Here is a 16984-nt window from a genome sequence, read left to right as displayed (position 1 = left end):
CTTGCTGAAAGAGAAGAAAGGTGAAGTATTTGAGGATGGAAAACCACTAGGAGGAAAAAGCAGGCTTACTCTGAAAGAAATGAATTCTCTTCAGTTATTTTACCGGAGAGCTATCAGGAAAAACATACATAATTTAGAGGCAATGAGGCATGCTGTGTGGGCAGTTTTTATCCACAAACTATCCACTGACCAAACATCAATGCACAGTCTGTATCCAGAAGACTATTGGTGTAAGTTTGACAACAGGAATGAGACGTATTAACATAAACACTCATTACCAGAACCTGTTATGAATGCAATTAAGCCCACGTTCAGGTTTCTTGCAAACCCTGATTTTTGGAGGAAGTGTCTTCACAGAAAGACAAAATGCAAATGAAAGCCTCATTAATTTAATTTGGAGTAGATGCTCAAGAAAGACATTCTGTGCACTTGAAGTACTCAAAATAGGTGTCTATGATGCAGTTTTATGTTAAAATAGTGGAAATAATGGCAGAATTGAAGTGCCGAAGAAAATTAGTGTAGATCCTGTGTGTTTACAACAAAAGCATTTTACACCCTTGACGAGGGCAGAGTCAAGAAAGCTAACAGGTCAGTGTCTTCCCTGCAAATACAGGCCAGGCAGATTCAAAGAGGAGAGAGGAGAGACCTGGTTAGTATTGGAATTATTTATGCTGTTTGAGTCATTATAGTATGGAGGATTTTAAAATTGAGGTAAGCTTATTACATGTAGAAGTATGAGAAGAAAACCTTTGAACCTCATTTTCTCTGTTTTACATTTTTTACAGTATTATAAGCCTTTTCTCAAAAAGTATATGCACTAATGCTATGAAATTTTCAGGAACTGTTCACGTGTTGCTGTCTCCCTGGAACTAAAAAATACGAGATCCTGCAATTACATTCTGGTTTTTAGATGATTGTGTGTAGAGAAAAAAGTTAATTTTGGATGTGCAAAATTAAAAACTCTGTTAATGATAACAATTTGTACCATAAATTTGTATCTGTAGTTCAGTGGTCTTATAACCTTCTCGGGACACTACAATAAAATTTTCAGATTAATTGCATGAATTTGAGTTCTGGCTTTTTATAAAAAGTAGAATAAAAAAATGAAAATTCAAATTTCTGGCAAAATATCAATCCTGCATATTTTATTTTATTTTCCCAGTAAAACACAGCTCTTTTGCTTTACATGTGCAACATTTTAGATTTGTACATTCATAAATGTGGCTGTAATGGATTTTGTAATTTCATGTTTGTGTTTTCTGTTACATCCCCCCTTACGAGAGTAAATAATACAAGGTGCAGATTTTCAGAAATTGATTACCTTTAATATTGCTCTCTGTGGACTAGCATACATTTTTGTTTGTTAAGTGAACCATTAATTTCAGTCTGTGTTCCATAATTACAGATTCTAATATTCTGTTTACAATGTGTGGCACCCTTGGGAGCCATCTGAATTATTCTTGGAAAACCATACACTTTGCAAAGTCTTTTACAATTTCCAGAGTTGTCAAGTGGAACGTTTCAGCAACACAATCACTCTCATTCACACCACCACCATCATGGTATACTGGGAAGTAGTCCTAGTCCAGATAAACGTCGTAGTGGGTACCACGGACTGCACTTACGTAGTGTTAGCGAGGGAAATTTATCAAGTGCTGTTGCACATCGCCATCGCCACAAGAGTAGCAGGATGGTAGATTCTGGGCGTCACTGTGGAAGTCGAGCTGCTCCAGTTGTCATCCCAGGTACTGCATTGTCATGTTATATACATTTTGACCCATTTATAATGTGCTTTATAAGTTCTGTATTATGTGGTGTCGCATCAGCAAGAAAATATTACTTGTGACATTGTCATAGTTTTTGAGAAATATGCAAAGGAATCGTAGTTCAGGAAATCTCTAGCAGTGTTGACTCATTAAAGATTGTTGCAGATAAGTAAAATATTGAACATACTGTGGCACAAAGTCTGTATCTTAGAACTGTAGTACTTGTGTGATGATCAGAGTCCCTGAAACTGATAAAAATTTATTCTTGATGAGTCTGCACTTTTACTCCTTAATTATTTACATTGCCTTAATACTTACCATTACGATATTAAAATATTGTATTAAATCATGTAAATGAAGCTACCATGCACATGCTATTTTCACTTTTATTTTATGAAATGGTTTCGACATAGTCTTCTAAGGCAACTAGGAAAACCAGAGCTGGAGGTAACATGTGGATCATGAAAATGTTAGTCCATGTATAGAATCAAAGCTAATAAATTTTATGAGGGTTTTATCCTTTAAATTTATTATGCTCCAAATTAATAAAACAGAAACGTACATATGCTACCAGAGAAAGCCTCAGCTAGTTAGCTGTAACTGGATAAGCAAATGCAAGGCTGATACAAATGGAAGATGAAAACAGAAAAAAGCTAAGAGTCTTTCCCTTGTCTGAATTATTCTCATTTATTTTTGTACTGTTATATAAAGTTGATTATTAAATTTCTTAATATTATTTCAGATATCAGACTTAATAATTTGGGAAGTACCAACTGATACAGAATAGTTTTTGGAATCAGAATTTTTTGTGACTAGATGCAGCTGTCTGCATCGTTATCATTTTTGGTTTCATTGCTTGTGTCACAACGAAGGAAGCTGTGGTTCAGAAAACAGGAAACTAACGTTGTCTTGTGATGCTGCTTTGGTACATAATTTGTCACCACTTGAACTTCAGTCAGATATAGCTTACTTCAGTTGTTGTTAAGTCAGTTATTTTCAGAGCTAGCATGCTTGCTTGATATCTGACTTTGAAAGTTAAGTTTGTACATTTTCTTAATTTTTTCACAGTCTTACCTCTTTGTGTGGAAAGAGAAGTGGCCCGAATCATTGCTCATTCAGGTGACACAAATTACTCACAACGTACGTACCCAAAAACCCGGATTCACAAGTCACGTTCCATGGATTCTCTTCGAAGTGCCAGAGGTAATTATTAATACACATGCAATTATTTCAGTATGCAGTTTTGTCATGTGAATTTCTATTTGTATGCAAGGTAATAATTGTTAATAAGAAAATTGGAAACTTTCTGTTAATGGTCCTTAGTGCTCTTTATAGTCCATTGTAGGTCAAATAATTCTCTTATACGCTGTATCAGTCATAGATTTATAACTTTTTTACTTTCTGTGAACAAACCAAAACTTTGTGTATGTACCACAGCTAAATTTATCTTATTATTCTGGATAATGGACACACTCATATTTCTAAAGAATGGGTTTCAAATCTGTATCTCACCATATTTCAGCAATTTCCTACATTACTTAGGCTAATGTCAGAATTGGTTCATTAAAGGGTTACATTAAGTTTTTATACAATTAGTAAAACGGTGCTGCTAATTTAGGTCTATATTGTTATATAATTTTACAGTTTTTGGAAAGATTTTCTGTAAAGTATTGATCACTTGTCATTCTTGCAGCAGGAACACCATTCCAGTACTCTGAGTCAGAGGGTCCAACAAGATCCCCCTCTCCCGCTCCATCGAGTGGAGTTGAAAGCAATTCAATCAAAGATTCGCCCATGCAGATTGATGTAATAAGTGCAGATGGTACAAGTTTAGGTATGATATATGTAAATTTAAACTTAGCAGAACAATTGATATGAGACATTTTTGAAAAGCAATGGCTGTTTCCTTGTTTATATTTAAATGTTGGCAGCTGAAAGTTTCACAAATGCAGCATTGACATGTTGATTGTTTATGAAGCAGAGTATGCCACTGTTTTGATTCAGTAATCATTTGACTATAGATGAAAGTGACCAAGTGTGTGTGTGTGTGTGTGTGTGTGTGTGTGTGTGTGTGTGTGTGTGTGTGTGTGTGTGTGTGGCACGCGCGCGCGGGCACGTGTGTAGGTGCAAAATGCTACCCAAATTCGTCAGGAGTTGTACGTAGTTTAAAATCCTAAACAATGGTGCTGAGACTCTAACAGTGGTCATGTAAAGGCGGGTGAAGAATAGTGGAGTGGCGTGCCCAGTATCCAGAAAGGAAATGGTGCAGAAGACGGACCAAAACTGGAGATTCGATCGCTAATCGATGATTAGTGTTCTGATTGATGAATTTTCCCATATTAACTTATCACAATTTACACAATCGTCACAGAAGCATTCAGATATTAAAAACTGTGTGCAAGTCAGTTACTGGAAACACTTACTGGCCAACACAAAGAGCAATGAATGTCAGGCATATGAGTGTTTTTGGACTGTCATTGACAAGATGATCTGTTTCCCCACATGGTTACAGGCAGTGGAACACTGGTATCCCAAGCCAACACAGAATCAGAGTAACAGTCTTGAGTTGAAAACTGATGGCTACTGTTTTCTGGGTGAAGACTTGTAATGTAGTCAGTAGTTAAGGCTGATACGTACTTCGAAACTCTCACCACACTGAGACATGCCACCAAAAATCAACAGTACAGGAAACTTGTCTTGGACAGTCCAGTCCAGAAAAACAGGTCTTCACACAAAGGTCTGTATCATGGATAAGATTCATCACATTTTGACCACCACCCTAGATTAGCTATCTCGTACCTAGTGAGTATTACCTCATCTTGGACTTGAGAAAAATGTTTTGTAGACAATGGTTTGAAGATAAGAAGGAACTCAAAACCACTATTGTAAACTGGTTCAATTCCCAGGCAGGGAGTATATATACAGAGGGGTGGAAGAAGGTATTAAAATGTTATGCAAACTGCTTAGGAATGATTTTTTTTTAATGACAAAACTGCCCTTGCTTTTTTAATATATCTCATATTACTCATTAATCTCATCATAAGTCTTAAGATAGCTGCAGAGTTAGATACAGAGTATTAAGATGTAAACTCATATTTGCGAGTTTATTGGTCTTTAAGATACACATATAAACACTGTTCCATGACATCATCATATGGACTAAACTGTGAAGGAAGAATATGAAAGCATTTGATGATATGGCCCACTACAACAAAACGTCTTAGTGTTCCTAGTTCCTACAACATCGCATGTTGGCGACGTCTTAGGTGCCATTGTTTTCTCTCTCTCTCTCTCTCTCTCTCTCTCTCTCTCTCTCTCTCTCTCTGTGTGTGTGTGTGTGTGTGTGTGTGTGTGTGTGTGTGTGTGTAATTAATTGGCCCACAGTACACTGTAATATTAGATAGATAGTCCAACAGAATGGCACAGCAGGCACAGTATGAGTATCATTCTTCAAAAAAGAGTTAAAGACTAACATTGATGTCGTTCTTATATGGCACTATTTTAAAGCTTGATGATTTCTCTGGGACTGTTTAGGTGCAGTAGTGTGCTTGAGTGTTTTCAAACTGTGAAGTATGTGTGTAGCCCTGTGAATAGGTTGTTGTAATCTTGGAAGTTAGGTGTGTCAACAGCATACTAGGCATGAAGATGTAGAAGAGTGGGCAACACTTGGTCTTCTAGAATGTTGAAACAAACATCTTGTTTTGTGTTCATGGTAACCCAAATGGACGTGCCCCAGTTGAGGTGTGATAAACTTATCCAGAACTTCATAGAACCATCTCCAGCCTGAACTACACACTCCATCGTCTGTGGCTAAATACCTTGTTCGGCTCTCAGGGAACTTGGCACCTTACATACTTTGAAAAGCAGGGAACTTGTGATTTGTCAGACCATGCTTCATGCTTACAGTCAGTTACTGTCCAGTTTCTGTGCTGTTTGGCTCATTGAAGACATGCAACTTTATGTATTGCTGTCAACTATGGTCTTTTGTGATGTATCCATCTCTAAATGTCCATTACATGTATTCGTTCGCACAGTTTGCTGAGAACTGGTTGAGGTGGACCTGCATTTACTGACAGTAATAATTCCTTGTAGGTTTGAAATCTCATCATTGACAAGGTGTGACACTCATCTGTGGATCCTGTAGATTAGGGTCTCTGTATGACCGCTGTTCTTATGCCTTGTTACTTGGCTGCAACAAGGATGAGGCTCTTTGAACTAAAGCATGAACGATGGTATTGTACTGTGCTGATTCCGCAGAGCTGACTGACACATACAGACCACTGCAGTGCCATGACTTACTGTAGCAGTGTTCCATTGCATGGCTGCCTCATATCAGTTTTCTAGAGAAATTTTTTAAACATTTAGAAACAGGTAAAAATACTAAAACAATGCCCAAGGTGATGGGGTATTCAAAAAATTGTTGTAAGTGGAGGTGCAGCAAGAAACACAGACCAGCTATCACAAGGTCAACAAGGTTGAAGCTCTCTGAACTAAAGCATGAACAACACTATCAGACCCATGACTAGGTGGTGTCTGAGTAGCTTCAGGTATCGAAGAGGTTTTAAGTGCAAGTGGGCTGTCTGGCTGCCACTGGCCATCCTGTATCGTGACAGCAGTGTGTGCTTGCAGTCCAGAGCCACTATAGGTGCAGCTCAGCAGACGTGCATCATTAGGTCTGCGGGAGCCCATAGGACTGCTATCAGCATCTCATGGAAACTTGCAATTCTGTTGCCAACTTTGACACCCGTGAGGTGTTATTGATATGTGATACCACTAAAGTAACTAGCATGATAGTGCTATTCAAAATACAAACGTGTATAAAATCCAATGTCACGCATTTGTTTAGGCACCATGTATACATTAAAATGATAAATTTCCTGTAAGTCTGCAGGCTTTCGTGGCCGTTGTCACTGAAGTTAAAATCTTCTGGGTTATTAGGCCGCGTCATGTTTCTTCTAAAATGTTTGACATTTCGACCCCTCTGCTGGGATCTTCCTCAGGATCTTTTGGTGTCCACTACTGTTAGAACACTGTCGGAGACGAGTGTCGCGTCCACTTATAAAGGGGGAGATTTTCTGGTGTTCGTGTTGGAGAAGTAATAGTATTGGTTAAAATTCATATGGCTACCATTGGTGGGCCATAGTCATAGGCTAATATTCCCACTCTGATGCAGAATCTTATCTCCTGTGGATACCATTGGCAGTCCATCGTCATTGGATAGAAAGGTGCTATTCCACACTTATGCTGGAGTAGTGTTATTGGTTGAATTGCCTGCTATCACTATTGGTTGGTCGTCATGAGTGGCTAGATTCGAAACAGACAGGGCAAGAGAGAGTGAATGTTTACCCAAAATATTATTGTCCGCCAAGGTGACTTGCAGCGTGCTGTTTTTGCCACACACTCACCGCAGCCGCGTATTTACTTCCTTGATGGTGGAGAGCCACGATGCCAGAAGCCTATAGCCGTCATCTCTATTGAAATTAGATGCATTGTGAGAAATTTCAACCGCTTCTCGGACCTTTCTTCTATAAATGTTTGTTTCTTTAGCCAGTACACGAACGTTATTAAAATTGGTCAGAGCCAAAGTTCTCACGATGTTCCGATACTGCCGATTTTGCACTTTGTTTTAGCTGCATGTGCTGTTCGTGTTCCTTAATGCATTCTTTGACATTGCTTTGCATTTCACCTATATATACACTTTGCCACAGCCACATGACACTTGATAAGACACCTGCATTGTGGAAGTAATCAGGTGACCATGGCCAACCAATGGTAGCCATATGGATTTTAACCAATACTGTTACTTCTCCAGCACGAATGCCAGAAAATCTCCCCCTTTATAAGTGGACGCAACACTCGTCTCCGACAGTGTTCTAGCAGTAGTGGACACCAAAAGATCCTGAGGAAGATCCCAGCAGAGAGTTCGAAACATCGAACATTTTGGAAGAAACATGACTCGGCCTAATAGCCCAGAAGATTTTAACTTCAACGATAAATTTCCTGTCTAAAATAATGCCTGAATTGCATTTGACTAATGAAATACTGCCAAATGTATTTTATTTATGTTGGGAATACACGGCTTTGTCTTCTTGTTGAAGTTTGAAGTGATCTGTTTGTGCTCATGGTGGTTACAATATGAAACAAAACAGCTGCCAAATGGAAGCTGGAAACATGCACAATTACTGCAGTCTGGAGTGACCCAGAAAAGTGATTTAGTTGAGCCATGACAGATGTAGTTGAGCCACACAAATTTAAAACCCAACCAGTCTTCTGAGGCAGGGTGAAAAAGACATTTTTGTTGAGGCGTAGTACTGTGAGACCTTCCGATTCCAAACATAGCCCTTAACATTCAGTGAAAAGCAATTTAAAAAAATAAAGTACTAAGTGATCAATGCTCATTTGAAAGACACAAATTATCTACTTACAGTGCACAAAATGCTTGGCCTTGTAGTCTTGTTTGGCAAGGGTATTAAAAATAAGATCCTATTTGAATAGGATCCTAATTGCAGTACACACACAAACCACCTACTTGCCTAAAAATAATGTGAGTTCACAAATCTAAGTATAACATGATTTTTAGTCTTTTATTCCTATCAAACCAATTGCAAAGATTAGTAGCATTCAGGTTAAGAGGTGTTATCCTGTGTGGTGAACAGCTGTCCCCACTTCTATATCTTTCTCTGTTAGAACAGTATTGTAACGAAATTTGTATTTGTATTTGATTTTTGTACTACATTCAGATTTTTTTGGCTGACAACAGATCTTCAAGAGACTAGTGGCCGAACTTCAGTAATGGCAGGAGGAACAGTACGTGGATGGTTGCCTGATGTGGCTGTTGTATTATGGCGCCGTATGTTGGGAGCTCTTGGAGACGTCAATCAGATTAGTTCACCTGTGCTACATGCCCAAGTCTTTGATTACCTGGTAGAGCTGTCTGATACACTAATAAAAGTGAGTTGCTATTTATAATGCTAAAAAATTGCAAACTGTAACTAGTACTGTCATTTACCTTGAAACTGATATACTCTTGAGACTACAAGAAAGTAATATGAGCAAACTTATTTACTTTTCCATGTGTTAACTTCTTTCATGAAGAATAGACCATTGTGAATAAATTAGGCATATTTAGGAGGACAGATGAAAATTTACACAGTTCATGTGAGAAGCCCTTGAATCAGTATAAAAATAGAAACTCCTGATAAGAATGTAAATATTCCGTGGTCAGCCTGAGTTTTGTGTAATTTAAGGAAACTGTTAATATAGTGCTTTGTGTGTCTTATTTGATAGCAGTTTTAAAATACTTTTGAATCCATAAGAGTACATAATTGAATTGTAAATAATAGATTTCAGCTATCAGTCGTTCTTTGTAAATTTTATTGGCAGATCTAGATTTCAGCGAGAAACTAGCCATTCTCAATGCACTATCATTTTTGATCAATGTAGTATTCAATGAACTGTGGATGAAGCCTGACCAACATGCATTACATGCATTAATCAAAAATGATAGTGATTGAGAATGGCTAGTTTCTAGCTGAAATCTAGATCTGCCAATAAAATTTAAAAAGTTCAACTGATAGCTGAAATCTATTATTTACAAATCAATATAACAGTTGCTCAGTGCAACAACCTTCTGAATGGAAAGTAACCTGATGACATAATGGAATATTTTCCAGTTTGGATTGCTGTCTGTCTTGCTCCATTTGCCCATGTTCCAACAACATCCTCATGTATCTTGAAAATGTTTTTACATCTTCTTTTTAACAGTGGATATGCAAAAATACACTAAAAGTATAGGGTGGCACAGATAAAAAGAGGCCGTGTAAGTATAAAGGAAATGCAGTGAAATTACAGAAATGAGGAGCCAAAATGGACTTATTATTTACAATGAAAAATACATTTGTAGGAGACGTTGAAAGTGACTCCCCCTGCTGTGCACGTCTAAGGATATCCAGATACACGCATTGTAAAGTTTGGATATCAATTGTGGCATCTTTACAGCTGATGTTGTCTTTGAGTTCCTGTATTGTGCGTGGATTTGTCTCACAGCCCTTGCTTTTCATGTGTCCCCGCAGGAAAAATCACATGTTGTTAGATGTGGTGAATGTGGTGACCATAAATTTTTGCTGACGGTTCGTTCCTCAGTGTAGATGACATTGACTCATTCCAGGAATACCTTAGACATGATTCATTTTGCCCCATCTGAATGGAAGAAGCAGTATTGTCTTTCCTATTTAGTGAATTGAGCACAAAAGTATCAAAGATTTCCAACCATGCAACTGTTTTTGGGTAGAATAGTGTCAAAAATTATCAGTTCAATGATGATTGTTCGTGTCACCACACCAAACTCAGATTTTTTCATCTTTAGTGGTTGCTGACACACAATGTAAGGATTCTCCATTGTCCAGTACCTCATGTTCTGTGAATTCACATGACCGGAAAGATGAAACCATTCTTCATCACTCATGATGTAGTGGAAATGGTCTAATAAACAATCTTTGATGTTATTCAAAAGCCATGTGCAGTAATCTACATGTTTCTGCCTGTCATCCTCCCCTAACTGCTGCACAATTGTCACACAACATGGCTTCAAATGAATACTTTTTAATATCACTGGCAATTTCTCCTGCTTACAAGCGCCTTTTGGGCCAATTTACATGTAGACTTCTTTGGCCTCGTAATAATTTTTGGCAGGTTTCTGCAATAACTTTTGGTGTGCAAACTGAAGGACTTCTTTGGTGTTTTTCATTTTGCAAAAATCCATAGTGTGCCAGTTTTTATAGACTGTTTGTTGCTCTCTTTGCTGGTATCCCTCTATCTGCATACTTTACTCCAAAAATTTCACGAGTTTCTTTACTCAAACCAGTTTTCACATACGCTTCCCCAATCTCAGTTCTGTCTTCTATAGAGAAAGTTATTTCACTGATGAAACAAACTAAAATGGTGATATTTCATAAAACTGCCCATTGTTATAACTGTTGAGTCAATATTGTTGACTCTATTTTAGAAGCCAAAATCATTGCATTCCCATTCAAAGGGGAGGCGGGCTACTTTTAACTGCGCCACCCTGTATTATTGGAGACGACACCACACAATTCTGGGAAAGTGCTAAATTACTATTTCTTAGAATAATCTCTCTCTCTCTTTCTCTCTCTCTCTCTCTCTCTCTCTCTCTCTCTCTCTCTCTCTCCCCCTCTCTCTCCCCCTCTCCCTCTCTCCCCCCCCCCCTCCCCCTACCCCCCTCTCTCTCCTTGCACGTGCACTTTGGTAGGAGAGAGTGGTACTGAAGTGATTTATTCTGGTCTGAAGATGCAGAAAAGCTTGAGAGTTAAGTAATAATTTAACTTTAGTTTGTGCATCTTCCTTTTTCTTTTTAGCACTTTGCCTACAAAGAAGTTTTCTGTCCTCAGAAGGTATTTGCATTGCATGAAAAATCTTCATTTTGCTGTTTGATGTCACAGGTAATATTCTCAGGTGTTGAAACTGTGATGTTGCTGATAATGGATGACGTAAACCTGTGCATCTTTCTAATAGCTCTCATCTAGCAGATGGATAGACATTTGTGAGAATGTTCACTAATACCCACTATCACTTTGTATCATTCTTTATGAAGTAAAGTCTAAAAATATTTAATCATGTTGAATATGCAAATATTTCATACTGGTGTTGAAACTGTGATGTTGCTGATAATGGATGACGTAAACCTGTGCATCTTTCTAATAGCTCTCATCTAGCAGATGGATAGACATTTGTGAGAATGTTCACTAATACCCACTATCACTTTGTATCATTCTTTATGAAGTAAAGTCTAAAAATATTTAATCATGTTGAATATGCAAATATTTCGTACTGGTGTAATCTGAAAATATCTCGACATCTTTGACAGATGACACTATTATGACACACTTTTCCCATGAGTTAGTATGATGTTCATTTTAAACAACTCTTAAACACAGGAGTTTTATCATAGACACAATAATGGATAAAAATAAGTTTTGGGCACTTATCAGAAACTTGTTAAATAAGATGTAACAGGAAATGGGACACATTTAAAGTTTGTGAAACTGTGCGAGAACACGCTTTAGCTTTCCATCATTAAGAAATAGGCTGGTGAGCTTTTGGACGTGCTACATGAAGTCTCTCAGAAAAACATATTGTCGCGAGAATTCATAGTGAGCTATGATGCAATGTTCCTTTGGACTTGTGTGTCCAGAGGAACATTGAATTGTAATTCTGAACACCACAGGCACTGCACTATCGTATTTATCCTCCAACATCGGGCAAGTGGCTTTCAATGAAAATGTCTTCCCTGTGTGGTAATATACACAATGGATGTGATAGTGCAGATTGTAGACACATGGTTGACAACATCCTGAAGTTTGGGTCTGGCCATGAGGCATACTCAGATAGCCCAACGGGAAGGCAACTCCTCGCAATAAGTGGGAAATTCAGGTTCGAGTCCTGATCCATTACAAATTTTGATTGTTGTCATTCCATTATACAGCTGACAGTTGTCCTTATTTGGAAGTGGAAATACATTTCATGTGGAAAGTAGGAAAAAGTGCTATGTGAGATGGTTGTGAACTATGTTGTTCTAATTCAGAATGTACCCGGTAGTTCAAACATTGGATGCTCAGTGCCACAGAAATCGCACAGTACCAAAGACACAGTGGTATCACGTTCTCACATGAGACATTTCACGACATAACCGTTTGAATATCCTGCATAGACACATTTCATCATTTTGAAGAATCAGTAAATTCAGAGTACTGTATTAAACTTATGATCACAGTATATCTTGGAAATTATTACAAGTTAGTTGATTTTCACAAAAAAACTCCCTGTTTCATTAGGAAAACTCACTTGTACAATGTGTAGTTTTCCTATGAAATATTTTTCTACACATTATGAATTACTGGCAACTCTTAAGAGTTACATGCCTTCAACACTCACTCCTTCGCCAGTCTAAAGCTCTTTCTCGTGGATGAGCATATTGTTTTGTCAAAGCAGCAATTGCATTAGACAGGCACTTTGTAAGATCTTCACGAAGACAATGAGCATCACTTGCAGAAATGTATTAAATTCCAAAAATTATATTGAAAAAATGCAAGTGTTGTGAAAATTATTTTTGGTGTTTTCATTGATAAACCAAAAAAAAAAATTTTGACGTTTGATAGGCCAAAAGCATTTCAAGCATCCCTTGCCTGTACACATGTCATTAGTCATCATCAGCAGTAGCAACAGCAGCTGCCATTTGATATCCAGTGCTGGATAAAAGAGCTGCCTCTAGATTTTCTCATGCACTGTGGTCTCCAGAATAATACTACAATCCCAGTTCCAGAGATGACAAGTGCTGACAGGTGTGAATATTACTAAAACATCAGTTTAATAACTTCTTAATGGGTTGCACGAGTGATTTGTAAGCAACCTCCTTTATCAACTGATTGAATTTGTCTAGTATTCTGCCATTGAACTGATGTCTGCATCTGCTTTATCTATAACTGAGTCTGTGTTATTCCATTTTGTATCCCTACAAAGTGTTACACCCAGGTATTTGTATGAGATGACAATTCCAGTTGTGACTCTTTGATACAGTAGTCATAGGATATGGCTTTTTTCCGTGAAGTGCACAGTTTTATATTTCTGAACATTTAATGTAAAGTAACCAACCAATCGTTGTAGCACTTTGAAATCTTATTGAGATCTGATAGATGCAGCTTTTTCTAAACAGTACTTTGTTATAGATAGCTGCACCATGTGCAAAAAATGTGAGGCTACAATTAATATTTCCTGTAAGATCATTAAAAGTGCAAGAGGGCAGTGAGTTAGTGACGTGCACTAGATCGGCTTGCAAGTTTACCTGCAATTTGGAGATGTTATTAAGCATTCAGGCTGTTCTGTATATTCAACACTCATGTTGTCACATGTGTCGCATTAGCAGTTGATTTTTAGTATATGTTCTGTGACTCTGCTCTCAAAGTGGAAAACTGTGAAGCAAATGGAGCAGACTGCTGAAAGTGCTGGGGTCGAATTGACCCCAGGAGGTATGGCCACAGCACCCAGCTCGCTGATGTTGGCATGCTCATCAAGGCTGAAGTTAGTGCCACTCTTCAAGCACAGGACATGCTCGGGCTTGCTGTCCACACCATCATTGATGCTGTCACTGCAGAAGTGATGGACAAAAAACAGCAAACTCTGGAGGGAGATATGAGTGAGATCTGTGCTGTGAACAAATCATTAAAAGAAACTGTGGATAGGACAGGACTACTCAAACAGAAACAGTTCAAGAAGTCGGTGAACTTGAGTATCATGTTGTTGTTGTTGTGGTCTTCAGTCCTGAGACTTGTTTGATGCAGCTCTCCATGCTACTCTATCCTGTGCAAGCTTCTTCATCTCCCAGTACCTACTGCAGCCTACATCCTTCTGAATCTGCTTAGTGTATTCATCTCTTGGTCTCCCTCCACGATTTTTACCCTCCATGCTGCCCTCCAGAACCAAGTTTGTGATCCCTTGATGCCTCAGAACATGTCCTACCAACCGATCCCTTCTTCTAGTCAAGTTGTGCCACAAACTCCTCCCCAATTCTATTCTATACCTCCTCATTAGTTATGTGATCTACCCATCTGAGTATCATAAGAGATGCAATAAATTAAGACTGTTCGGGACTCCAGACCATAACAGAGAGAATACAGCTGGACTAGTGACGAATCTTGTCCAGGAGAAGCTAAGCCTGCAGCAAATGATACTGACAGGGGTCATAGAAAGGGACATAGGACACCAAGATCTACAAAATGTAGACCAATAATAGTGAAATTTGTGTAATACTGGAAAAGATCTGAGATCTTCAGAGCTAAGAAGAAACTCACAAAGTCATGTCTGACTATATGAGATCTCACCTCCGAAGGATTAAGCATTTTGAACAATGTGATTTCGAGATATGTGCAACTGAACTTATGGACACGTGATGGCAAGATAATGGTAAAGACCGAAAATGTTGTTACTGTACAGTATTATAACTTAACTAATGTGTTAACTGTTTTGTTTTACTTCATTAGAAATTCCTGTTTTTTTTTCCTTTAAATTGTTTCTTATTTACTTTGTCAATTACTGTATCAACTTTGCCTTACTTCCATTTTTATTTAGCAATTTATTATATTATTATTGTTACTCTTCATTTGTGTTGTTAATAGTGCACTCTGTATTTATTCAATTTATCTTGCTTTGATTACTGCTGTACACAGATTATTCTGGCTCTGTTTAGCAAGTTCCTTTTCCTATCACCAATCAGCTATTCAGTGACCACTGCATAGCCTGCTGCTCTTGGTCACAAAACCTCCTTCCTCACTGGAGACACCTACTGCTTCCACTCCTGGGAACCTGTACTCCCCTACCTCACTGTGCATTGTTCCCTTACCAGCTCTGACCAAAAGTCACTAATGTCCAGCAGTGGCATTCTCGCAAGCTTTGCACCTGCAGGTACCAAGCTCCAAATTGCAGAGGCAAATGTCCAGTCACTGCCTGCTCATCTTGACAAGTCCCAGCATTTATTGCCAAACTGTATACACACCTACAGCTTCCCCCCTGCGGGTCTGGGGGTTAGAAGAGGCCCGAGGTATTCCTGCCTGTCGTAAGAGGCGACTAAAAGGAGTCCATCCCCCTCAAGGGGGTAGTTAGCGCATGCATCCGGAGACGGACGGTTCCACGACCTATATTTGTGGTCTTTTTGGTTTTTCACTTCTCGTTTCTTCCTTACTTTGGTTGGTTCCTTTCTTTGTTCTTCTCCATCTCGCTGTCTTCCTTACTCTTTCCCTTGCCTTCTTCTCCTTGCCTTCTTCTCCTTGCCTTCTTCTCCTTGCCTTCTTCTCCTTGCCTTCTTCTCCTTGCCTTCTCTGGTCTCAGCCTCGGCGTTTGAGACAGTCTGTCCTCTCTCTCTTCCTTTTCCTCTTCTTCCTTCCTCCCTGTACGCGCCTGAAGGCCGACCCACGCGTTCGCACGTGTAGCCGGTGACGGGGTAACGCGTAATTCCCCGCCCTGGGTAGACAAGTAAGGCACGCACGTACCCCCTGGTAAAGGCCAGGCCCAGGGAGGGGTGATTGCCTGAGCTGATACCTTCTGATCATGCCGATTGATCCCTCCGTCTGTTTCTCGGGAGGTGTGACCTGAGGTGTAAACATTCACCTAAGGCGGGAGTGCCCTCTGAGAGGGTCCCCATAAGGAAGGAGCGCGCCATCGGAGACGCTGGCAATCATGGGGGATTCCTCCGCAATGGATTTCTCTTCTTCTCTCTCGACTTCTGCCCACAAACGGAAACATGACCAGCCACCAGTGACAAAAGTAATACCGCCTGCCCCACAGTTCCTCGTCGTTTCTCGATCTGAGGACGGAAAGGATTTTTCCTCTGTCAACCCTTTCGTTATCCAGAAGGGCGTAGATGCCATAGCCAGTACTGCTAAGTCTTGTACAAGGTTGCGTAATGGTACCTTGTTACTAGAAACTGAGAGCGCCTTTCAGGCACAGAAACTGCTTCGAGCCACACTCCTGTACACGTTCCCTGTCCGGGTGGAGGCTCACCGAACTTTGAATTCGTCTCGTGGTGTGGTCTATACTAGATCCCTCGACGGATTGACTGACGAGGAGATTCAGTCTTTCCTCGCTGAGCAGGGCGTGACGGCTGTCCGTAGGGTCATGAAAAAGGTCAACAATGACCTTGTACCGACCCAGACACTTTTCTTGACCTTTGATAGTGTTAAGCTGCCATTGCACATCAAAGCGGGCTACGAGGTTATTTCTGTTCGCCCCTATGTCCCAACACCTACGCGCTGCTACCAGTGTCAGCGTTTTAATCACACTCGCCAGTCTTGTTCCAATGCGGCTAAATGTGTCACTTGTGGCAGGGATGCCCATGAGGGTGACTGTCCACCTCCGTCTCCTCGTGTGAACTGTCAGGGTGACCATGCAGCGTCCTCCCGCGACTGTCCCATCTATAAGGAAGAACGCTGTATCCAAGAAATTCGGGTCAAAGAGAAAGTGTCCACCTCGGCTGCCCGCAAGCTATTAGCTAGTAGGAAGCCCACACTGCTCCCAGCGGGGAAATACAGTACTGTCCTCGCCTCTCCTCGGACTAGCAGGGAGGTGGCAACCCAGACATGCGATCTGACCTTCAGCACCACGGTCGTCCGTTCGGCCAGTGCTAAGATCGCGCGGTCGACGTCTCCTCTTCC

At 39.7% G+C, this 16984-nt stretch overlaps 1 protein-coding gene across 1 annotated transcript in view; it reads left to right on the top strand.

Moving 5' to 3' along the window:
• Nucleotides 1-16984, top strand: part of LOC126468380 (probable Rho GTPase-activating protein CG5521) — a 276527-nt gene that overhangs the window by 85445 nt on the left and 174098 nt on the right. Inside the window, exons 17-20 of the mRNA XM_050096545.1 lie at nucleotides 1503-1745; nucleotides 2835-2969; nucleotides 3460-3600; nucleotides 8527-8717. Coding sequence (XP_049952502.1) covers nucleotides 1503-1745; nucleotides 2835-2969; nucleotides 3460-3600; nucleotides 8527-8717 — 710 coding nt within the window. The remainder of the gene's footprint in view (nucleotides 1-1502; nucleotides 1746-2834; nucleotides 2970-3459; nucleotides 3601-8526; nucleotides 8718-16984) is intronic.

This window comes from Schistocerca serialis, chromosome 1 (assembly GCF_023864345.2).
Source record: "Schistocerca serialis cubense isolate TAMUIC-IGC-003099 chromosome 1, iqSchSeri2.2, whole genome shotgun sequence".
NCBI classification, from domain to species: domain Eukaryota; kingdom Metazoa; phylum Arthropoda; class Insecta; order Orthoptera; family Acrididae; genus Schistocerca; species Schistocerca serialis.
This window is presented reverse-complemented; position numbering and strand designations above follow the sequence as displayed.